The 25,268-nt window shown below is 45.4% G+C and overlaps 1 protein-coding gene across 1 annotated transcript; it reads left to right on the forward strand.

Annotated features, from left to right (window-relative positions):
* Window positions 1-1,511: 1,511 nt before the first annotated feature.
* LOC112244566 (regulation of nuclear pre-mRNA domain-containing protein 2) lies at window positions 1,512-24,298 on the forward strand. Its single transcript, XM_042306664.1, has 12 exons — window positions 1,512-1,724; window positions 14,123-14,191; window positions 15,809-15,829; window positions 15,940-16,188; window positions 16,238-16,270; window positions 17,674-17,794; window positions 18,060-18,235; window positions 18,858-18,997; window positions 19,237-19,384; window positions 19,743-19,924; window positions 20,028-20,117; window positions 20,284-24,298. The coding sequence occupies exons 1-12, from the start codon at window positions 1,718-1,720 to the stop codon at window positions 21,175-21,177; spliced, it is 2,130 nt and encodes a 709-aa protein (XP_042162598.1). The 5' UTR covers window positions 1,512-1,717; the 3' UTR covers window positions 21,178-24,298.
* Window positions 24,299-25,268: the final 970 nt, after the last annotated feature.

Consider the following 25,268-nt stretch of genomic DNA (forward strand, 5'->3'; position numbering starts at 1 on the left):
CTTTTCGCACCAAAGTACGTTCATCTCTAGGAGACAGAACGCGTCTCCTTCCTGAGCGGTATGACGGCTGCGTGGTCCCATGGTGTTTATACTTGCGTACTATTGTTTATACAGATGAACGTGGTACCTTCAGGTGTTTGGAAATTTCTCCCAAGGATGAACCAGACTTGTGGAGGTCTACAATTTTTTTTCTGAGGTCTTGGCTGATCTCTCTTGGTTTTCCCATGATGTCTTGCAAAGAGGCACTGAGTTTGAAGGTCGGCCTTGAAATACATCCACAGGTACACCTCCAATTGACTCAAATGATGTCAATTAGCCTATCAGTAGCTTCTAAAGCCATGACATCATTTTCTGGAATTTTCCAAGCTGTTTAAAGGCACAGTCAACTTAGTGTCTGTAAACTTCTGACCCACTAGAATTGTGATACAGTCAATTATAAGTTAAATAATCTGTCTGTAAACAATTGTTGGGAAAATGACTTGTGTCATGAACAAAGTAGATGTCCTAACCGACTTGCCAAAACGATAGTTTGTTAATGAGATTTGTGGAGTGGTTGAAAAACAAGTTTTAATGACTCCAACCTAAGTGTATGTAAACTTCCGACTTCAACTGTATCCTGATTTATAGCCATCCTCTCGCCTTTGTATAAAGACAACCTATATATGTGTGTGTCTATTGCGCGAGGGTAATGTTGAATATACCAGGTCTTCACTAGCTGTGATTGCTGAAGGGACATTTCTTCAATCTTAGAGAAAGGACTGAACTGATTGTTTTAATGCTGCTCGTCCATCTACATCTTTGTATGTAGGAGTTAAATGTGTCTTTATTTACCGACCAATAAACCTTTTTCATACTGAACTTCTGAGTGATTAGTTCAATTGTATTTTTGTGGGGTGGAAATTTCTTATGGCATATGTTTCGATGTTTTATAATGTTTTGGCTACCATTTCATTAAGTGTGTTTTTAGGTCAATTAATGGCGGTCAATGGACGAATGTTATGTGTTGTGTCCTTTCGTTCTGGCATAGTCTGGGCTTTGAGATGTTTTAATACATCATAGATATACTCGATTGAGGTTGAACTAAATCCTTAGACTCAGCCTTCACTTCTACGTCTCGGCTGAATAGCCTATACACAATACAGCTATTATGTTTTATTATAAGGAAAATAAACCACCTCAGTTAAAAAGACAAACAACAAGGAAATCGTTGCCTTGCTTGGGGCAATCGAATCCGGTGTTTACCGAGAATAGTCGAGCGGCTCCGACCGAGAGCAAAAGCCGACATATTCTGAGCATCTTCCAAATGTTCAGCCCCAGTCGTCAAGTGCTGCTATTGGGGGGCGCGATTGAGAGGAGGGTGACACCAAGAACGGAGAGAAATACATGCATCAATAGGCTAGGCTACATATTTCTCCTCCTACAAACACGTTATAACGTTGCCTACTCTGTCAATACGGAGGAGGTAGTGTGAATTTAAAGGTGAGTGAGCTAAGGGGATACATTTTTTATTTATTTTTTACATGTGGTGGATGTGATGAGATTCTTCAAATAAATTCGCCGCCTTGGTGCGTGACGGGTTAAATTCTGCAGTTTTTGGTGAGATGCTCGTGAGGGTGTCTGTTGGCTTTCCTGCATATTGAGATGTTAGGTTAATAGCCGATTATTATCCGATAAGGGCTTTATTGGATGAAAACAGGGCGTGCTTGTTCCGGAGAAGATGAAAGGTGAGAAAATTGTGATTAGGTTGTTACATTTATTGGGGGGAAGGATTAAACAGACTATGCGCATCATCGGGATGGTGGTATGATGGGACACGTCTTCAATAATGAATTACCATGCTGATTTCACAGTCTGCTCTACAGAATGCCACACACGGGTGCAATCATTAAGCTACACAGGTTGGATAGGCTCGTGCCGGTCCAATGCCTGTCCCTATTTATGCCCATTTAGATTAGGCCTATAGCCTAATGTAAAATATTGCTTCAGAATTTGAGCCATAGCCTAGACAAGAAAAACTCACTGAAACAATGTAGCCTAACAGGGATATGCAATAGGCTATGTTATTTGAAATATCCGAGAATATTCAACATGCAACATGTCGCCTTAATTCGCAGTACCTGTTAATTCATGTAGAGATGAATTGTTTGACTCAGTTTGGCACTGTAAGATTATTGATGCATAATACACATCTAATCAATGCAAATGAGTAGTCTACGGATCCTGTCTCTAATCAGTATATCTTAATTAATATGTAGGCCTATTATTTTTTTTTATCGAATGGTTTAGCCTATACTGAATCCTTTATTTTTAAAGCATCCATCCATTATAAATTGAACGATATGCTCCTGCGGCTTGTACCGGCGCGCTGCTGCCTTCGGTGCTGTGCAGTGTCGCCCCCGCCGCTTATATGTTGATGACATATGGTGGCCTGAGTCTGCGCTGCCTGCATGTTACAATTGCCAACAGTTCAGGTACATGGCACTACAGTACAGTGTGCGCTGCTGGTCATCAGTCATCACCTGATCGCTGTTAAGGGATGGCCTTGGCCTGTATGTCACTGCTATTCAAGCCTTTTTATCCTCTGAGGTTTATCTGTTGGGATTTTATGAACAAGTGTTTGTCTTGTACACAAGAGACTAATCAAAAGATGTGGGAATATTCCCATGTCTTGTTACTGTTGGGAGGGGATCATTTTAATATGTTCTGGTTATGATAGAAACACATTACACACCTATTTGTTTTTGCTGTCTGTCTCTAATTTGGCACATATATATTTTTATTGGAAGACTGTAACCTGGAAGTGATGCTGATTGATGTATTGCTACCTCCTGTAATGGCCTATTTTCAACTGTCACAATTAGGAAATGATGAAGCTACATCTCATCTGTGAGTTGTCTTTCTATGTCCTCACTTGAAAGACAATGATGAGTTGAGGATAAGGACATTTACTGTAGCACTCTTCCCCCTCATGACCTCTGATCTGACAAAATCTGACAGGTGAATGCAATATGGTGGAAACCTGTCCACTCCCTTCATATATGTGAGAGACTGAGAGGGAGAAATACAGAGAGAAAAAGACAGAGAGTGATTGAGAGAAAGAGGGATAGAGAGAAATACACAGATAGAGGGTGAGAAAGAGAAATACACAGATAGAGGGTGAGAAAGAGAAATACACAGATAGAGGGTGAGAAAGAGAAATACACAGATAGAGGGTGAGAAAGAGAAATACACAGATAGAGGGTGAGAAAGAGAAATACACAGATAGAGGGTGAGAAAGAGAAATACACAGATAGAGGGTGAGAAAGAGAAATACACAGATAGAGGGTGAGAAAGAGAAATACACAGATAGAGGGTGAGAAAGAGAAATACACAGATAGAGGGTGAGAAAGAGAAATACAGTTGAAGTCAGAAGTTTACATAGACTTAGGTTGGAGTCATTAAAACTCCACAAATTTCTTGTTAACAAACTATAGTTTTGGCAAGTCGGTTGGGACAACTACTTTGTGCATGACACAAGTCATTTTTCCAACAATTGTTTACAAGTTGACTGTGCCTTTAAACAGCTTGGAAAATTCCAGGAAATGATGTCATGGCTTTAGAAGCTTTTGATAGGCTAATTGACATCATTTGAGTCAATTGGAGGTGTACCTGTGGATGAATTTCAAGGCCTACCTTCAAATTCAGTGCCTCTTTGCTTGACATCATGGGAAAATCAGCCAAGACCTCAGAAAAAAATTGTGGACTTCCACAAGTCTGGTTCATCCTTGGGAGAAATTTCCAAACACCTGAAGGTACCACGTTCATCTGTACAAACAATAGTACGCACGTATAAACATCATAGGACCACGCAGCCGTCATACCGCTCAGGAAGGAGACGCGTTCTGTCTCCTAGAGATGAACATACTTCGGTGTGAAAAGTGCAAATCAATCCCAGAACAACAGCAAAGGACCTTGCTGAAGATGCTGGAGGAACAGGTACAAAAGTATCTATATCCACAGTAAAACGTATCATATATCGACATAACCTGAAAGGCTGCTTAGCAAGGAAGAAGCCACTGCTCCAAAACCACCATAAAAAAGCCAGACTACATTTTGCAACTGCACATGGGGACAAAGATCGTACTTTCTGGAGAAATGTCCTCTGGTCTGATGAAACAAAAATAGAACTGTTTGGCCATAATGACCATCGTTATGTTTGGAGGCGAAAGGGGGAGGCTTGCAAACCGAAGAACACCATCCCAACCGTGAAGCACGGGGGTGACAGCATCATGTTGTGTGGGTGCTTTGCTGCAGGAGGGACTGGTGCACTTCACAAAATAGATGGCATCATGAGGATGGAAAATTATGTGTATATATAGAAGCAACATCTCAAGACATCAATCAGGAAGTTAAAGCTTGGTCACAAATGGGTTTTCCAAATGGACAATGACCCCAAGCATACTTCCAAAGTATGTGGCAAAATGGCTTAAGGACAACAAAGTCAAGGTATTGGAGTGGCCATCACAAAGCCCTGACCTCAATCCAATAGAACATTTGTGGATGGAACTGAAAAAGCGTGTGCGAGCAAAGAAGCCTACAAACCTGACTCAGTTACACCAGCTCTGTCAGGATGAATGGGCCAAAATTCCCCCAACTTATTGTGGGAAAGTTGTGGAAGGCTACCCGAAACATTTGACCTAAGTTAAACAATTTAATGGCAATGCTACCAAATTCTAATTGAGTGTATGTAAACTTCTGACCCACTGGGAACGTGATGAAAGAAATAAAAGCTGAAATGTTCATTATATAAATATGAATTCTCTCTACTACCATTCTGACATTTCACATTCTTAAAATAAAGTGGTGATCGTAACTGACCTAAGACAGGGAATTTTTACTGGGATTAAATGTCAGGAATTGTGAAAAACTGAGTTCAAATGTATTTGGCTGAGGTGTATGTAAACTTCCCGACTTCAACTGTACAGTGAGATAGAGACATGGACCTAGACAGAGAGAGAGAGAGAGAGAATATTTTTTAGAGTACTCAAAGAAGGGAAGGCGGTGGATAAATGAAGAGTCAGTCTGTGTGGTATGAGACCTCATCCCATCATCCATTTTGATTTACACAACACTTCCAGGCAGGCAGCCCAGGGCTGCATCTCAACAGTCTAAAGTGGCTTCTTCCCCTTGTCTCCTTTACTTTATCTGTCTCCTTGCCACAAAATTGTTGAAAGCAATATGGTTGATGTGTATTGTTGTGAATCTGCTTTCACCTATCAAGTAGTTTTACACTCATCAGAGCAGATGAAGGAAAGGAGACTAAGAGAGACTATTGAGATGCACCCATTGTCATTTTAACTAACCAGAAACCCATGACCTCCAGTAAACCACCTAAAGTAAACATTCAGCCTGTGTACTGTTCTGTTGGCGCAGTGATACCTTTTGCTTTTCTGACACTTCATGATTTAAGAATGTATTTTCGGATGAGGGAGGAGAGGAGGGAAAGAGGGAGAGAGGAAGTGAATATTGGTCATGTGTGTTTGTGTCTACGTGATTTATGGACAAGTGTGTGTGCATGTGTGTGTGTATTGTATCTAGTGTGTGTGTGTGTTTGGGGTGCGCATTTCCTTGCAGCCTGACTGGATACTTTGCCTTCATTACAGTGACAGAAGTATTAGGGGATAGATGCACCAACCACTGGGGTTATGTAAGCCAAGGAGAATGAAGGAAACGATGTGAAGGTGAAGGAATGAAGGACAGACAGACAGAGACATCTTTGTGGGGTTCATGCATCTGCAGTCATTGAAGGCTTTTCCGCCTCTTTAAAGGAGCTCAACAAAGGCATGTCTGTACCTCCTCCTCTCTCCCTTCTCAGTGACCAGAGACTCAGAGGCTGCATCCCAAATGGCACCCTATTCCCTATATAGTGCCCTACTTTTGATCAGAGCCGTATGGACCCTGGTCAAAAGTAGTGGAATACATAGGGTGCCATTTGGAACAAATCCCACATTTCAGATGAAGACAGAAACAGTCTTTGAGTTCAGAGTGGGATGCTGCTGGAGCTGAGATTTTATAAGATAAGGAGGAGAAGAGGGTGAAAGGGGGCATGAGAGGAGAAAGAGAGAGGAAGGGAGAGAAAGAGAGGGGGGGGAGAAAAGAAGAATGAGAGGGAAGGACAGAGGAGGCATAGCAGAAATGGAATGGGAAATAAAGAGAGAGAAGAGAGGGATAGAGAGAGTGGCATTAGGCAGAACAGGAAATAGAATGAGGAATAAAGAGAGAGAAGAGAGGGATAGAGAGAGAGTGGCATGAGGCAGAACAGGAAATAGAATGAGGAATAAAGAGAGAGAAGAGAGGGATAGAGAGAGAGTGGCATGAGGCAGAACAGGAAATAGAATGAGGAATAAAGAGAGAGAAGAGAGGGATAGAGAGAGAGTGGCATGAGGCAGAACAGGAAATAGAATGAGGAATAAAGAGAGAAAAGAGAGGGATAGAAAGAGTGGCATGAGGCAGAACAGGAAATAGAATGAGGAATAAAGAGAGAGAAGAGAGGGATAGAGAGAGAGTGGCATGAGGCAGAACAGGAAATAGAATGAGGAATAAAGAGAGAGAAGAGAGGGATAGAGAGAGAGTGGCATGAGGCAGAACAGGAAATAGAATGAGGAATAAAGAGAGAGAAGAGAGGGATAGAGAGAGAGTGGCATGAGGCAGAACAGGAAATAGAATGAGGAATAAAGAGAGAGAAGAGAGGGATAGAGAGAGTGGCATGAGGCAGAACAGGAAATAGAATGAGAAAAGATAGAAGGACAGAAAGCAGGAGAGGAGAGAAAGTAACAGCTGAGTCAGACAGAAAAAAAGAGAGAACTGGACAAATTGGAAGATCGATGAGAAGATGATGCAGGGAAGGAAAGAGGATAAGATATGTGGGAAGAAACAGAGAAAGAGGGAGGCAGGAAAATAAAATAAAGAGGGTGGCTGTAAAAAGAGAGTGAAATACATGACAGATAGAGAGGGACTGATAGAGAGGGACTGATAGAGAGGGACTGAGAGAGCGGGACTGATAGAGAGGGACTGATAGAGAGGGACTGATAGAGGGACTGATAGAGGGACTGATAGAGAGGGACTGATAGAGAGGGACTGATAGAGCGGGACTGATAGAGAGGGACTGATAGAGGGACTGATAGAGAAGGACTGAGAGAGGGACTGAGAGAGGGACTGATAGAGAGGGACTGAGGAAGGAAGAGAGAGTGACAGATAGAGCTGGACTGATAGAGAGGGACTGATAGAGCAGGACTGATAGAGAGGGACTGAGAGAGGGACTGATAGAGAGGGACTGATAGAGAGGGACTGATAGAGGGACTGATAGAGAGGGACTGATAGAGAAGGACTGAGAGAGGGATCTAGAGAGAGGGACTGATAGAGAGGGACTGAGGAAGGAAGAGAGAGTGACAGATAGAGCTGGACTGATAGAGAGGGACTGAGGAAGGAAGAGAGAGTGACAGATAGAGCTGGACTGATAGAGAGGGACTGAGGAAGGAAGAGAGAGTGACAGATAGAGCTGGACTGGATAGAGAGGGACTGACGGAGGAAGAGAGAGTGACAGATAGAGAGGGACTGAGGAAGGAAGAGAGAGTGACAGATAGAGCTGGACTGATAGAGAGGGACTGAGGAAGGAAGAGCGAGTGACAGATAGAGCTGGACTGATAGAAAGGGACTGAGGAAGGAAGAGAGAGTGACAGATAGAGCTGGACAGATAGAGAGGGACTGAGGAAGGAAGAGAGAGTGACAGATAGAGCTGGACTGATAGAAAGGGACTGAGGAAGGAAGAGAGAGTGACAGATAGAGCTGGACTGATAGAGAGGGACTGAGGGAGGAAGAGAGAGTGACAGATAGAGCTGGACTGATAGAGAGGGACTGAGGAAGGAAGAGAGAGTGACAGATAGAGCTGGACTGATAGAGAGGGACTGAGGAAGGAAGAGAGAGTGACAGATAGAGCTGGACTGGATAGAGAGGGACTGAGGGAGGAAGAGAGAGTGACAGATAGAGAGGGACTGAGGAAGGAAGAGAGAGTGACAGATAGAGCTGGACTGATAGAGAGGGACTGAGGAAGGAAGAGCGAGTGACAGATAGAGCTGGACTGATAGAAAGGGACTGAGGAAGGAAGAGAGAGTGACAGATAGAGCTGGACAGATAGAGAGGGACTGAGGAAGGAAGAGAGAGTGACAGATAGAGCTGGACTGATAGAAAGGGACTGAGGAAGGAAGAGAGAGTGACAGATAGAGCTGGACTGGATAGAGAGGGACTGAGGGAGGAAGAGAGAGTGACAGATAGAGCTGGACTGATAGAGAGGGACTGAGGAAGGAAGAGAGAGTGACAGATAGAGCTGGACTGATAGAGAGGGACTGAGGAAGGAAGAGAGAGTGACAGATAGAGCTGGACTGGATAGAGAGGGACTGAGGGAGGAAGAGAGAGTGACAGATAGAGAGGGACTGAGGAAGGAAGAGAGAGTGACAGATAGAGCTGGACTGATAGAAAGGGACTGAGGAAGGAAGAGAGAGTGACAGATAGAGCTGGACTGATAGAAAGGGACTGAGGAAGGAAGAGAGAGTGACAGATAGAGCTGGACTGGATAGAGAGGGACTGAGGGAGGAAGAGAGAGTGACAGATAGAGCTGGACTGAGGGAGGAAGAGAGAGTGACAGATAGAGAGGGACTGAGGAAGGAAGAGAGAGTGACAGATAGAGCTGGACTGATAGAGAGGGACTGAGGAAGGAAGAGAGAGTGACAGATAGAGCTGGACTGGATAGAGAGGGACTGACGGAGGAAGAGAGAGTGACAGATAGAGAGGGACTGAGGAAGGAAGAGAGAGTGACAGATAGAGCTGGACTGATAGAGAGGGACTGAGGAAGGAAGAGCGAGTGACAGATAGAGAGGGACTGAGGAAGGAAGAGCGAGTGACAGATAGAGAAGTCTATGTGAATAGGGGACAGAAAGAGAGAGATACAGAAAGAGGAAGGGAAGAAAAGAGGGAGGGAGTGAAGGATAGCAGATGGCCCAGTCCGGCAGCCCATGGTTAAAAGCCCAAAGGAGAGGAGGCGTGTGTGTGTGTGTGTGTGTGTGTGTGTGTGTGTGTGTGTGTGTGTGTGTGTGTGTGTGTGTGTGTGTGTGTGTGTGTGTGTGTGTGTGTGTGTGTGTGTGTGTGTGTGTGTGTGTGTGTGTGTGTGTGTGTCACTGTAAACCCAGTGAGGCACCAGGGTGTTGTTTCCCTTACAAAAAAAAAAAAAAACATGTCAAATTTGTCCTTTTTATTTTAATTTTATTTTTTTAAACACGTCTGACTCACATGTCTGCTTTTCCCACATTACATTTTTCACTTGATTTGTTCACATATTCACAATGTATGTGAAATGTCACGCGTGTCCGAAAACTACGTGTCTGACTCATGTGAATGTTTTTGATTTTACATGTGACATATTTCACATGATTTGTTTCCACCTGTGTTCACACGTGTCCATAAACCACGTGTTTTTTCACATGTGATTTTATGTAAGGTCTCTGGCCCCAAATGATTCCAAAAATGATTTTTTCCTCCTTAAATGGAGTAGAAGATCTTGGATTATCTGCTTCACAGGTCCTCTAAAAACAACAGCGCAGATAATTCCCCTTATGTGCTGTAGTAACACAAAGATATGAACTGATTTGTCACATGCACCAAATACAACAGTGAAATGCTGAATAGAGTGAAATGTTTAATTACAAGCCCTTAACCAACAATACAGTTTTAAGAAAAACATGTTCTTATTACCATGTAATTCTTCGGTAATAAGAACACAGCAAGGTGTTCCCAACGTCATGTCCCAACGCAGAATCAACCTATACAGACAGAACATGGCTGTACCAAGGGGTCACAACTGATGTGTGGTTGTTGCTGGTGTTGTCTGAGGGACCCTCTCCTCTGGGGCTCCGCTGTGTCCTGTCTTTTGGTTCAGATTTAATCAAATGACTGTGCTTTCAGGCTATGATAGTGGCTCGGCTCTCTGCCCAGTGTAGGGTGTAAGAGTCTGGGAGAGAGAGAGAAACAGAGAGAGGAGAAGATTATATAAGAGTGTCTTGTAGCAGAGAGAGATGGTGGTTGGGGAATTATGACATTATCACATGCTAATTGTCCTCATTAACAAATGAGAGCAGCAGGTTTTCTGCTCCTGCCAACAGATCGGGTCTCTGCAGGTGGCTTAATGCTTCCTGCTTTGTACACACATTCCCTCTCTTTCACACACACAGCCAACAGTTCAGGCCTGTGTCTAAATGCTATCTCCTTTCATCTCTAGTGTTCAGGATCACAGTGTCCTACAGTGTTTACACTTCTGATTAAGCATCCTGTTGCAGAATAACTTTCCTTCTATGCAGGACATTTAAAATGTGAAATGTATTTGAGGTTTCAAAGGGATTCTGAAGTTTGTAATATCCACTTTGAAATTTCAGACTTGATTTGCCCTAATGAAAAATGTATCAACCCCTACAAAAATGTCCATTAATTATAATCCACATAATAATTCTGTAACGGTTCTCTTTTGGTGAAGGAGAGTCGGACCAAAATGCGGCGTGTAGATTGCGATCCATGTTTAATCAACAAACGTAAAACACGAATCAATACAAAAAAACAACAAACGTGGAAACATAACGAAAACCGAAACAGCCCGATCTGGTGAAAACACAGAGACAGGAACAATCACCCACAAACACACAGTGAAACCCAGGCTACCTAAATATGGTTCCCAATCAGAGACAATGACTAATACCTGCCTCTGATTGAGAACCATATCAGGCCAGACATAGAAATAGACAAACTAGACATGAAACATAGAATGCCCACTCAGCTCACACCCTGACCAACCAAAACATAGAAATATACAAAGTAAACTATGGTCAGGGTGTGACAGTACACCCCCCCCCCCCCCAAGGTGCGGACTCCGGCCGCAAAACCTGAACCTATAGGGGAGGGTCTGGGTGGGCATCTGTCCGCGGTGGCGGCTCTGGTGCTGGACGTGGCCCCCACTTCACCGTAGTCTTCCTCCACCTTGTCCGCTTCCGTGACCTCCTAGCCACGGCAACCCTACTTAATAACACGGGACAGAGGGGCAGCTCGGGACAGAGGGGCAGCTCGGGACAGAGGGGCAGCTCGGGACAGAGGGGCTCTTCAGACTCCGACAGCACAGGAGAGGAGGAAGGCTCTGGCAGATCCTGGCTGACTGGCGGATCTGGAAGAGTCTGGCTGACTGGCGGATCTGGAAGAGTCTGGCAGACTGGCGGATCTGGAAGAGTCTGGCAGACTGGCGGATCTGGAAGAGTCTGGCAGACTGGCGGATCTGGAAGAGTCTGGCAGACTGGCGGATCTGGAAGAGTCTGGCAGACTGGCGGATCTGGAAGAGTCTGGCAGACTGGCGGATCTGGAAGGGTCTGGCAGACTGGCGGGTCTGGAAGGGTCTGGCAGACTGGCGGGTCTGGAAGGGTCTGGCAGACTGGCGGGTCTGGAAGGGTCTGGCAGACTGGCAGGTCTGGAAGGGTCTGGCAGACTGGCGGGTCTGGAAGGGTCTGGCAGACTGGCGGGTCTGGCAGACTGGCGGGTCTGGAAGGGTCTGGCAGACTGGCGGATCTGGAAGAGTCTGGCTGACTGGCGGATCTGGAAGAGTCTGGCGGATCTGGAAGAGTCTGGCAGATCTAGAAGAGTCTGGCTGACTGGCGGATCCTGGCTGGCTGGCGGATCTAACTGATCCTGGCACACTGGCGGCACTTGCGGCGCTGGACAGACTGGCGGCACTGGGCAGACTGGCGGCACTGGCGGCGCTGGGCAGACTGACGGCACTGGCGGCGCTGGGCAGACTGACGGCTCTGGAAGAGTCTGGTTGACTGGCAGATCTGGAAGAGTCTGGCTGACTGGCGGATCATGGCAGACTGACTGATCTGGCTGCTCCACGCTGACTGGCGGCTCTGGCTGCTCCACGCTGACTGGCGGCTCTGGCTGCTCCATATAGGCTGACAGCTCTGGCGGCTTCTTACAGACTGGCAGCTCTGGCGGCTCCGTGCAGACTGGCAGCTCCGTGCAGACTGGCAGCTCCGTGCAGACTGGCAGCTCCGTGCAGACTGGCAGATCTGGCTGCTCCGTGCAGACTGGCAGATCTGGCTGCTCCATGCAGACTGGCAGCTCTGGCTGCTCCATGCAGACTGGCAGCTCTGGCTGCTCCATGCAGACTGGCAGCTCTGGCTGCTCCATGCAGACTGGCAGCTCTGGCTGCGCTAAACAGGCAGGAGACTCCGGCAACGCTGTAGAGGCGGAAGGCTCTGGTAGCGCTGAACAGGCGGGAGACTCCGACAGCGCAGGAGAGGAGGAAGGCTCTGGCAGCGCTGGAGAGGCGAGGCGCACTGTAGGCCTGCTGCGTGGTGCTGGCACTGGTGGTACTGGACCGAGAACACGCACAGGAAGCCTGGTGCGGGGAGCTGCTACCGGAGGGCTGGGGTGTGGAGGTGGTACTGGATAGACCGGACCGTGCAGGCGCACTGGAGCTCTTGAGCACCGAGCCTGCCCAACCTTACCTGGTTGAATGCTCTCGGTCACCCTGCCAGTGCGGCGAGGTGGAATAGCCCGCACTGGGCTATGCAGGCGAACCGGAGACACCGAGCGCAAGGTTGGTGCCATGTAAGCCGGCCCAAGGAGACGCACTGGGGACCAGATGCGTAGAGCCGGCTTCATGGCATTTGGCTCGACATAGTGATGTTATTCTGTGGGTGATTCTGTAACGGTTCTCTTTTGGTGAAGGAGAGTCGGACCAAAATGCGCCGTGTAGATTGCGATCCATGTTTAATCAACAAACGTAAAACACGAATCAATACAAAAACTACAACAAAAAAAAAACAACAAACGTGGAAACGTAACGAAAACCGAAACAGCCCTATCTGGTGAAAACACAGAGACAGGAACAATCACCCACAAACACACAGTGAAACCCAGGCTACCTAAATATGGTTCCCAATCAGAGACAATGACTAACACCTGCCTCTGATTGAGAACCATATCAGGCCAGACATAGAAATAGACAAACTAGACATGAAACATAGAATGCCCACTCAGCTCACACCCTGACCAACCAAAACATAGAAATATACAAAGTAAACTATGGTCAGGGTGTGACAAATTCACATTTCCTGTTGCTGCAGGATTATTTTCCTGCTGTAGCAAACTGGCTGTAATTAAGGAAAAGGTGGATCTCTGTTTGAAACCCAGCCAAGTAATTACCCAGCTCCCCCCAGTCCCAATTACCATTAATTATTACCAGGCTGTTTTAATTCAGGCATGTTCACTGACAACTAATCAATATACCAATCCCTGTCTGGATCCATTGGGAGCCTCTCATTTGTACATGTCAAAATATAACATCAAACATTTTGCATTGGTGGTAAATTGAATTCCCCTGGACATCAGGTGTAGGGATTCAATGCTGCAAAATATCTACTGAGCAGATTTTCCTTTAAGTAATCCTGTGTTGACAGTCGTCCGTAGATGAAAAACCTTGGCCATGTTGGAATACTTTGAACATGATTGATATAACGTGACTGATATGACGTGACTGATATAACGTGACTGATATGACGTGACTGATATAACGTGACTGATGAACACACACACACACACACACACACACACACACACACACACACACACACACACACACACACACACACACACACACACACACACACACACACACACACACACACACACACACACACACACACACACACTGCATTCACTCCTCTGGTGATGCCAGACAAGTTAAGTGATCCAAAGGACATCCTCTCGGCTCCACTTCATGCGCTGATGTCACCATGAGATGATGTCACCACCACAACATTCTATCATTGTCTATGAATTAGCTAAGGCAGCACCTCCCTCACCCTCACCCCCACCCATCCAAACACAATCAGATGGAGACACAGAAAGAACAACTGAGGGAGGAGAAGAGGATGTGGAGGGGACAGATAGAGATGGAGTGGCATTATATTCTAATGTGCCACTTATCAAACACCATTTTTGTTTATACTCAATCTTTCCTTTATCTTATCTTCCCTTCATCTCTCCTTCTTTCCAGAGCCAGGAGATCTGATGAAGATGAAGACAGTCAGTGTGGCGGTGGTGCTGAGCGTGCTGCTCTGCTCAGGTATGTCGTTAAGCCCAGAGATGTATGACCAGTTATGATAAGGTCACATGAGATAATACTTTATTGAGGCCAAAAGGGGGAATGTGACGGTAGCAGTCATCCATCTCTGATTCAGTTGAGTTATGTGGAGCTGTCCAGAGTAGTGTGGAGCTGTCCAGAGTAGTGTGGAGCTGTCCAGATCAGTGTGGAGCTGTCCAGAGTAGTGTGGAGCTGTGCAGAGTAGTGTGGAGCTGTCCAGAGCAGTGTGTGTGTCCAGAGTAGTTTGTGTGTGTGTACAGGTTCAGTGTGTGCAGGTATAGTGTGTACAGGATCAGTGTAAAAACAGGTTCAGTGTGTACAGGTTCAGTGTAAAAACAGGTTCAGTGTGTACAGGTTCAGTGTACAAACAGGTCCAGTGTAAAAACAGGTTCAGTGTGTACAGGTTCAGTATAAAAACAGGTTCAGTGTGTACAGGTTCAGTGTAAAAGCAGGTTCATTGTGTACAGATTAAGTGTAAAAACAGGTTCAGTGTGTACAGGTCCAGTGTAAAAACAGGTCCAGTGTAAAAACAGGTTCAGTGTGTACAGGTTCAGTGTGTACAGGTTCAGTGTGTACATGTTCAGTGTAAAAACAGGTTCAGTGTGTACAGGTTCAGTGTGTACAGGTGCAGTGTAAAAACAGGTTCAGTGTGTACAGGTTCAGTGTAAAAACAGGTTTTTGTGTGTACAGGTTCAGTGTGTACAGGTTCAGTGTAAAAACAGGTTCAGTGTAAAAACAGGTTAAATGTAAAAACAGGTTCAATGTGTACAGGTTCAGTGTAAAAACAGGTTCAGTGTGTACAGGTTCAGTGTAAAAACAGGTTCAGTGTAAAAACAGGTTCTGTGTGTACAGGTTCAGTGTAAAAACAGGTTCAGTGTAAAAACCGGTTCAGTGTGTACAGGTTCAGTGTGTACAGGTTCAGTGTAAAAACAGGTTCAGTGTAAAAACAGGTTCAGTGTGTACAGGTTCAGTGTAAAAACAGGTTCAGTGTGTACAGGTTCAGTGTGTGCAGGTTCAGTGTGTACAGGTTCAGTGTGTACAGGTTCAGTGTAAAAACAGGTCCAGTGTAAAGCAGGTTCAGTGTAAAAACAGGTTCAGTGTGTACAGGTTCAGTGTAAAAACAGGTCCAGTGTAAAACAGGTTCAGTGTGTACAGGTTCAGTGTAAAAACAGGTTCAGTGTGTACAGGTTCAGTATGTACAGGTTCAGTGTGTCAAGATTCAGTGTAAAAACAGGTTCAGTGTGTACAGGTTCAGTGTAAAAACAGGTTCATTGTGTACAGGTTCCGTGTGTACATGTTCAGTGTGTACATGTTCAGTGTGTACAGGTTCAGTGTGTACAGGTTCAGTGTAAAAACAGGTTCAGTGTGTACAGGTTCAGTGTGTACAGGTTCCGTGTGTACAGGTTCTGTGTGTACAGGTTCAGTGTGTACAGGTTCAGTGTGTGGAATAATCCACCAGGAGGAGTAATAGACACAACCTTCATTTTTGTTTCTTATGGGTCCTTAAGACACAGTATAGTTATCGGTCATACATCTAACATATTTGATGAATTACATTTCTATGCGTAAATATGGAACTTATTTTCTCTTTGTCCATAGCTCTGTCGGCCCCTTTGAAAGGTAAGCATCCCTGCCATCTGTTATCAATGCATCATTAGTTATGATATAGTACTAAGCTTTGTGATGCATTTCTGTGAAAATGTTAAACATACCCTCCCACCACCTCCCAGGTAAAGAAGACTCCCAGAAGACCATGTTCTTTGGGGAGGACTTCCATCTGCAGCTGCCCTCCCTGGCTGCAGAGGTTTTGTTCCAGCCCAGTAATGCCAAGGCGGGGGTTGAGGTGGTCCTGATGCGGGGTGGGTCCGTGGTCGGTAACCGTGCCAAGCTCAACAGTCAGCTCAGTCACCTGATCCTAGCGAACGTGGGTGAGGGGGACGAGGGGACGTACTCGGTGAAGAACAACGAACAGCCGGAAGGTTGCATCACACTCATGTCAGAGGTATGGGGTCCGAGTGTTGGAAGAAGGAGTTGTCCGACGCATCACACTCATCGTCAGAGTTGTATGGGGTCCTGGGAGGGTGTTGGAAGAAGGAAAGTTGTCTCTGGGAGGGGGTTGGAAGAAGGAAAGTTGTCTCTGGGAGGTGGGTTGGAAGTAGGGGTTGGAAGAAGGAGGAAAGTTGTCTCTGGAAGGGAGTTGTCTCTGGGAGGGGGTTGGAAGTAGGAAAGTTGTCTCTGGGAGTTGTCTCTGGGAGGGGTTGGAAGAAGGAAAGTTGTCTGGGAGGGGGTTGGAAGAAGGAAAGTTGTCTCTGGGGGGGTTGGAAGAAGGAAAGTTGTCTCTGGGAGGGGGTTGGAAGAAGGAAAGTTGTCTCTGGGAGTTGTCTCTGGGAGGGGGTTGGAAGAAGGAAAGTTGTCTCTGGGAGGGGGTTGGAAGTAGGAAAGTTGTCTCTGGGAAGTTGTCTCTGGGGGGTTGGAAGAAGGAAAGTTGCTCTCTGAGTTGTCTCTGGGAAGGGGGTTGGAGGGGGGTTAGAAGAAGGAAAGTTGTCTCTGGGAGGGGGGTTGGAAGAAGGAAAGTTATAGGGGCTTCCGAGTGGCTCAGTGCTGTAAGGCACTGCATCTCAGTGCAAGAGGAGTCACTGCAGTTCCTGGTTCGAATCCAGGCTGCATCACATCCAGCTGTGATTGGGAGTCCCATAGGGTGGTGCACAATTGGGCCTAGCGTCGTCCGGGTTTGGCCGGGGTAGACCGTCATTGTAAATAAGAATTTGTTCTTAACTGACTTGCCTAGTTATTTTTTTTTAAAAGGTATAGGGAATAGTGTGCTGTTTGGGACACAGATACACACAGTCAGAGAGGAATGAGATGACTCGGTGATGCTGTGAAGACTGAGCTATGTTCTGCATGGATTGGCGTTCCAGGCTGTCTATATTGCAGTCGCACGCAACAACCAATGGTTTTATGCCACATGCTAAATCAGTTGATGCATTGTCTGATATCAAATGATGCAGTTAACTGTGTGGAGCTGGCTAGTTGTGTGGCGCCTTGACAGCACCATATGGAGTTAACAGTGTGGAGAGGAGGTGTGTGTGGAGTTAACAGTGTGTGGAGAGGAGGTGTGTGTGTAGTTAACAGCGTGTTTTATACACCAGGCAGTAATTATGCAGCTATTTAACCACCCCATCCGTCCGTTCATCCCTCCCATCCATCCATCCCTGCTGTTTTTCTTCTGTCTTTATCCTCCTTTTCTCTCTCTTGTTCTTCTCTATGTCATTCTCTTCTATTTTTCTCACATGGTTCTCTCTCATTCTTTTGTCTTCCCTTTTTGTTTCTCTCTCTCTCTGTTTCCTGATCTCTTGTCTCCCTCTTTCCCCTTGTCCTCCCCTTTTATACCCTCATTCCTTTCTCTTGTTCTGTCTCTGTATCGAACCGTCCCTGCCTCTCCCACCCCTTTCTCTGTCTTTTAGACTGTTCCAACGAGCAGAACATTAAGTATGGGGAGAACTACCACATCCAGCTGGCAGGGGTGGAGGCTCCCATCACCCTGGAGTATAGGCCCAGTGCTGTGGAGGCCAACCTGACTTCCAGGTACAGTTGTTTCTCTGTCAAAATGTAAACTTCTCTGCTTTCCTCAAAGGAGGATTTACTGTCTCCCATCAACATTGATTATCACGATGTAGTATTGTGATGTTGCGAAACTATTGTGGTTGTCATGATAGCATCATCGTTATCGCGATAGCATTATCAATATGATAATTATCGTTACACCATCATTATATCATTCTGTTTTTCTGATCAATATCATGACTGTTGTGATAGCAAGTTCTATTATGGTTCTCCATTAACCCTCCAGGCCACCCCTGGTGCTGATGACCCGAGGAGGGCTCTCCAGAGACGGGTACCAGGGGCGCCTGAGTGTCAACGAGCGCCGGGTCACCCTCAACGCCGTGACAGGCGCCGATGAGGGAAGCTACACCGTCAGAGACACGAACCTGAAGATCATGAGGAAGGTCTGCCTAAATGTCAAAGGTACATTTGTTTTCATCCTCCCTCTACCTTCTGTGGCCAACCTTTACCTTTTCTCTGTTTATTTCCAACCTACTGCAAGTTCGCTGTAATGCTAGTCATCAATGGGTTTAAAGATGGAATCCGCAGTAGGGGATCAGCGCCACTGTCCGCCCTACCGCTGTTGTTATTGTATTTGTTTTGTTTGGCGAAGCAGAGGTGAGGAGAGCCGCACAACCTGGTAAAACATTTGCAGTACATATTCTGCTCTTCTATCCCACGTGCAATAATGTCAGAGGGGAAAACAGTGTTTGTTGTTTGCAGTAACTTCATTGTTGTTGTAGTATTGCAAACAGACGTGGCAGTTTCGCCGTTAACAATTCCAGCTTCAAATGGATGTGATTTTCTGAAGTGAGTTATCTATTTTGCCTATAGTGTTCCAAAATGTTTTGTTTGTTAAATGCCCTCTCTCTCTTTTCTCTCTCCCTCTGGCTCTTCTTCTCTTCCTGTCTCTGTATCCCTCTTTCTTTTGTCTCCTTCTTCCTCTCTCCTCTCATTATGGAATCCATAAATTCATAATTCAATAACCCCCCCCTCCTCTCTCTCTTCTTCTCTTCATCTCTCTCTTTCTGTCTCTGTCTCCCAGAACACCAGAACTTTGTGAAGCTGCCGTACGCTGGCACCCTGAAGATCAACCTGATACTGAATGCCTCCATGGTGCGTCTGTTCTACACGCCTGACTACGACTTAAAAACCAGACAGATCCTGGACGGGGGAGAGTTAACGGTACTGGAACGGCTGATTTAAAATCACTCAAATACTACCCTAATGCTACTCCCTATAGCGCACTGTGGGATGGTAATAATACATTATCACTTATATGTGCTTATGAGAAGTCTTATAATGCATTATACCTGTTGGCTTGAAGTGAAGTCTTACCAAATATTTATATCCAATTGATTTACTTTTATTTGCCAATAAGTGATTGAACTTTTGAACCGACCATGGCTCTTGGTTGATTATAGGTGCCAGCAGACCTGGATCTGGTGGGGCGGATCTCTCTGGATCCGTCTGTGGTCATCCTGGACCAGGTCAAGGCCAGCGACGTCGGACAGTTCAAGGTCACGGACATACTGGGGTTTCCTGTGTCCAACGTCTACCTGGAAGTGGAAGGTGAGGAGAGGGGGATGAAGGGAGGAGAGGAGAACAGAGGAGAGGAGTAAGGAGGAGAGCGGGATGGGAGGATGATGGGGAGGGGGCTGGATTGGAGGACTTGGCCAGTTCAGGGTCATCGACCAACTGTAGACCAACTTGGGGGCTTACGTCTATGGGGCGGTGGAGGGTGAGGAGATAATCATTTATTATCTCTCCTTTCCACCACCTCTATCTCCTCTCCCTTTATCTCTCTCTCTTCTCTGTGTATCTCTCTTCTCCTCTTCTCCTCTGTCTCTCCCCTTCGCCACACTCCCCCTCTATATTCCCTCTTTCTCCCTTCTCCCTACTCTCCCTCCCCCTCCCCTCTCTCCTCCAGCCTACAAGCTGCCGTCCCTCTACGTGGCAATCATAGCACTGGTGGGCTTCCTGGTTCTCCTGCTGTTGGTGTGTCTGCTGTCCTGCCTGGTCAAGCAGAAGAAGAGGGCAGCCAAGGCCCGAGCCATCGAGAAGATTGCCCAAAACGCAGGCAAGGAGGACGAGGGAGATGCCTTCAGACAGGTACCACACAGACAGAGACAGAGACACTGGTGATGTCTCAAATGGCACCCTGTTCCCTATATGATGCTCACCACTTGACATGACATGTATGTGTGGTTTCCAGGTGGTGAAGAACATTACTCAGTTTGAGGAGTCTATAGCCCAGTCCATCGACATCACAGAGAAGTCTCAGAGCACTGAGGTGGACATTAAAGTAAGTATTAATGAAGCAGTGGTTTTCTGTCGAGTTGAGGGAATGAATTAGAAGAACGGAAGGGGAATATTGTCAAAATAACTGTTAAAATCTCTTTGCTTATCCTCACCCGCTCTCCTGTCTTCACCCTGACCTCTCTCCTCTGACCTCTGTGTGTTGACTGCAGGGTCTGGAGGTGTCGTCCAAGGAGGTGGCAGGTGGTAACCTGGAGACCAGCGACTCAGGGGTGGAGTTTAACACCACTGGCCTCCCATTGGACACTGACACTGACGTCCCCGACCAGATTCCAGAATCAGAGGCTGAGACTGAGAGTGTTGCCTTCGTCCCAGAAACCAAGCCAAGCCCACCCCCGGTTACCAAACCTAGCCCGGTTCCCGAGATCAAAAAATTTCCTGAACCAGCTCCTGAACCAAAGTTGACCATAACCAAACCCGTTGAGACCAAACTCAGCCCAATCCCAAGCCCGGTCTCCAAGCAGGCGCCAAGCCCCATTGCCAAAACACCTGATCCAGCCAAAACTCCTGAATTGAAAACTCCTGATTTCAAAACTCCTGATCCGAAAATACCTGAATTGAAAACACCTGAACCAACCAAAACTCCCGATTTTAAAACTCCTGAACCGAAAACACCTGAATTGAAAACACCTGAACCAGCCAAAACACCTATTGCTGTGTCTCCAAGCCCGGTGTCCTCTAAGCCAACCCCACCCCTGACCCCTGTCTCCAAACTAACTGCACCCCAACCATCAACCCCTGAACCCCCCAAGCTGGTGACACCAACCCCAGAATCCCCCAAGCCTGTGACACCAATCCAGACTCCGACCCCAACCCCAATGCTGAGCCCTGAACCTGCTCCGACCACCAATGGCACACCCGAACCACCAGCACCTGAATCCAAACCTGACACTGCTCCGGCCCCAGTGGGTCTGATCGAAAGCCCTGTCGCCAAGGCAACCCCTCCTAAAACCCCTGAAGTGGAGGTGACCGCCCCAAGTAGTCCAGCCCTTGAGGCCAAAATGGACACCCCAGCTGAGGACAACACCGCCACCACCGCAACCTGAGAACAGTCCCTGCACTCCTCCAAGGGAAACCCCACAGACCCATTATCCTTTCCTTCTCCACCACTGTAGACAGACAATCGAACACTCCCCTTACCAAATAAGGAAGAAATCACTGCTACTATCGAGGCCTTCCATTCAACACTTCTAATGCTCGAACATGCTGTAGGTTGTTATGATAGCTAACTCACCTGTACCTAACACTAACATTATCTTTGAGATACTTTTTTCAATTCACAGATACTTTTCACAAGATAGGAAATATAAGCAAGCAAGTTCATTTTGTCAGACGTTTTAGCTGTTGTTGTTTCTTTTTGAACTTTCTATGCTGCATACTCTTTTTTAGTGTGTAAACTAGAGCATGACTGCCGGTCTGCCAACAAAATCAGTTGCAGAGTTTACAAGTAAAATGTTAAACCTAGCTTCTTTAGATATATTTGACGTTCAGAGGTGTGCAGAATGGTTCCACACCCTTTTACATAGATATAGGAACAAATAAATGGCAAGTGAACATTACTCAATCTAGTTCAACTACATCTATGACCACCTACTCCATTTGTGGAATGATGAAACCTTTGATGATGCCTGCTCTAATCTCAGCATGTGGAAAAACAGACCAAAACGAAAGCACAAACAGCTCGTAAATTTGCAACTGACATTTTTTATCTCGTATGATGAAACCAATGACATGATTTAGCCCCCCAAGGACTTATAAATGTGACTATGACATAACGTTCTCGTCAAACTGGATGAATTTAAATCACCTTTCTATCAAACTGGACTGGATTCCTTCTCCTTGTGACATTCTCTAGTAGTTTTCCTGAAACCTGGGAATCCGGGAATCTGGAAATTTTCCTGCTGGTCCTCTGCCGTCCTATAGAAACATCTAGAATGCTTGAATGATAAAACATCCTGATACAAAGGATCCCCAGCAACACTAACACCTGAATGCTAAACTCTAACATCAATTCCTTCTGCTAAACTAAGTCTAACTTTTGTTTAAAATGGATGTTTCATGTGATTGCGCTCCCAACTACGTGAGAGACTGTATTGGTTATAAGGTGTTGGCCAACTCTGACTGTCCCAGTGGATCTCTAGAATCAGTTTAATCCAAGAGAAAGAGCTTGTTTTGATCCTTGACCTCACCCCAGCACCTGAAGACCCCAAGGACACACCTCAGCACTTTAAGCAATCCCCAGTGAATCTTGGGAAATGTAGTGCTGATTGTTATTGTGCTGACTACAACTATGAGAGTGGGAGAGGAGGAGGGGTCTGGTGAGTGATGTCATTGGCTTAGTCCTAACATTTTAAAAAAGGAATCCTCCCTTCTCTATGTCCTTCTTTACTTCTGTCCTTCCTTCTGTCCTTCCTTCCTTCTGTACTCCCTCTTTTCCTTCCTCTCTTGCTTGCAGCAGGTGGTGAAGTACAGTATTATGGCATGGTTTCATCTGGCCGATAGATGTAGCTTTACTGTAGGTCCTGCCCTCTTGACTTCTCATTTATAGATTATGGGTCAGCCTTTATACCCCATGATGACTTATAAAAGTACAGTATGAAAGTATAGTCTTCCCTGAGATAATAGAACAGACCCATGTCAGACTATTCCTTGCCTACACACATCTACATGCATTACAGTCGTCTATGAACTACATACTGGAAGCCTTGAGCCAACTGTAGATGTGTTCCACGGCTCTGATGCCTAGTATGGTGATCTCACAGTACAGTAGACATGCAGTTCTGGTTATTTGCTCCAGCCTAAAACAGACACTTCACAAATTAACCCACTAGCATCCATCCACAGCACTGGATATGATGTCAAATCATGGGTTGATGTGTTCTAATAGCCTACCCTATTGCCATTGGTCTCTCTGACTGCCCTAAAAAGGTCCTGCGAGAACTTCACTAACTATTAACTCACTGTACCACCATCTCCAGGACTGTGCCATGACACCATCTGTCTTTAGTTGCTTGAAGCTATGTTGCTCTAGCCTAGATTTACAGTGCAATAAGACTTCGCTGGTGGTTAAAACTCCTGTAGCCGCTATGTGTTACAGGAGGAGGTGTGCAGATACATTTTGCTTAACAAAAGACATCTCTACCTCAGTGTTTTAACTGACCGTCGTGACAAACACCATGAATGGTACATTGAGTTCAGTGGACTACATCTAAAAGCATTTAGGATTTTTAATAAGAGAAGCACAAATAGGAGCCGTGTTAAGTTCACCAACACATCACTCAGTTGTTGGAACACATAGAAAGTACATCCATCTTCAACTTCAAACGATGGCCTTTCTCTTTCTAAACACTTCCACAATTCTAAGACGTTTTTTAATGCTAAAATGAATATGAGAGTAATATGAAAGTTAAAAGCCATATGGTAAGATAGAGATATAGATGTTGATAAGTACAGTAAATGAATCATGATGAATACAGTATGAATACATTAGTGTTTGAGGGGCCTAAATTATTTGCTATATTGTCATTCAACTGATGTAAGTGATGAAATGTCAAGGATTATGTCAAATTCTACCACTGAAGAGATTTGGCTACACTCTCAATCTCGACCGCAATGCTCGTTAAGCTCTGTTGTGTGGAGCCGTAACACCCATTTAGGCAATACTAAAAGCAGTGTTTATCTGTTTCTACACACACACACACACACACACACACACACACACACACACACACACACACACACACACACACACACACACACAAACACTCGCTTATGACCCTGCTGACGAGGTTCAGCATTGTAAATATTGCATGTGTAAGGTTTTAAAAGTCTCCTCTCAAAGGTTGAATGTGTTTAGTGTATAGAATGGCCGTTGTATTGTACTTGATGATATAAAAAAGCTAATCTAATTTCTCACCTGTGCAAAGCCTACATGCTGATTATTGAATATACTGTATACATACAAACTAATCTTCACTAACTTATAAAATACAACTTGAACAACTGAAAATTGGAAACATAACTGAATAAGTGCATATTTTTCCGTGTCACGGATCTTCGAATAGAATCTAAAATATTTTGATTGGATGAACTTTTATTAGTACTATTTCAACCCTATGATGATAACACTCACAGTATAACACCCTTACATAACTTATATATATATATATATTTAAAAAATACAGAATGATCTATGTCACTTTAAAGATAAAGACGTTTATTGCAGCATGTCCACATGATCTCCTCAAAGACAGTATTATTATTATTCACATTTTTCTGCTTTTATAAAAGCCATCTGTGTGTGTGTGGAGGATTGATCAGTCATAGTGTTATCTTCATCCTAATGTGTGTGTGTGTGTGTGATTGTACCTGTGTGTGTTGTGCGTGCCCGTGTTGTGTGCATGCGTGCGTGTGACACATCATTTTGTATCTGTGTCTAGGTATAAGACTCTAGCCTATGTGTGTGTGTGTGTGTGTGTGTGTGTGTGTGTGTGTGTGTGTGTGTGTGTGTGTGTGTGTGTGTGTGTGTGTGTGTGTGTGTGTGTGTGTGTGTGTGTGTGTGTGTGTGTGTGTGTGTGTGTGTGTGTGTGTGTGTGTGTGCATGCGTGCGTGTGACACATCATTTTGTATCTGTGTCTAGGTATAAGACTAGCCTATGTGTGTGCAATGAAAAGAAAATCACAACTTCAGCTGTATGTCGACGTCACATATCCATGCTTAGAAATGATTGTCCTCAATGATCTGCTTATCATCTGACATTTGTTTAGAAACCGGTCAGTGTTTGTCCAGAGTCAGTATGTGGTTAACATCACACAAACCTGCACCTCTGAGGTGCTCTACACGGGATGACTCTCATCTTTGATTTAGTGCCTCAAATATGAACTCAAATATTCAATGGCTAGTCAGCCTATATTCTATAAATACACTCCAAGAGGCACCGTTTGGTTTATATGATGTAGGGTGGTCTCAGGCTAAACCGCGGTAAAGTACTATATGCAGACCTGACTACCTTATAGGTCTACTGTACTGTATATATAGACACAACACAGTCAGGAGATACAGAATATTGTAGTCAGGACAGGAAGTGTTTCATATAAAGCACTCAGACACTCAGTCATGATTGGAAGAGTGATAAATG

The sequence above is a fragment of the Oncorhynchus tshawytscha genome, linkage group LG03 (genome assembly GCF_018296145.1).
Source record: "Oncorhynchus tshawytscha isolate Ot180627B linkage group LG03, Otsh_v2.0, whole genome shotgun sequence".
NCBI classification, from domain to species: Eukaryota; Metazoa; Chordata; class Actinopteri; order Salmoniformes; family Salmonidae; genus Oncorhynchus; species Oncorhynchus tshawytscha.

Bases quoted from the DNA above. Each gene is read 5' to 3' on its own strand.
- LOC112244566 (XM_042306664.1), top strand. The intron at 15,830-15,939 runs GTAAGCATCCCT...ACCACCTCCCAG, and splicing joins TCTGTCGGCCCCTTTGAAAG to GTAAAGAAGACTCCCAGAAG. The intron at 20,118-20,283 runs GTAAGTATTAAT...TGTTGACTGCAG, and splicing joins GCACTGAGGTGGACATTAAA to GGTCTGGAGGTGTCGTCCAA.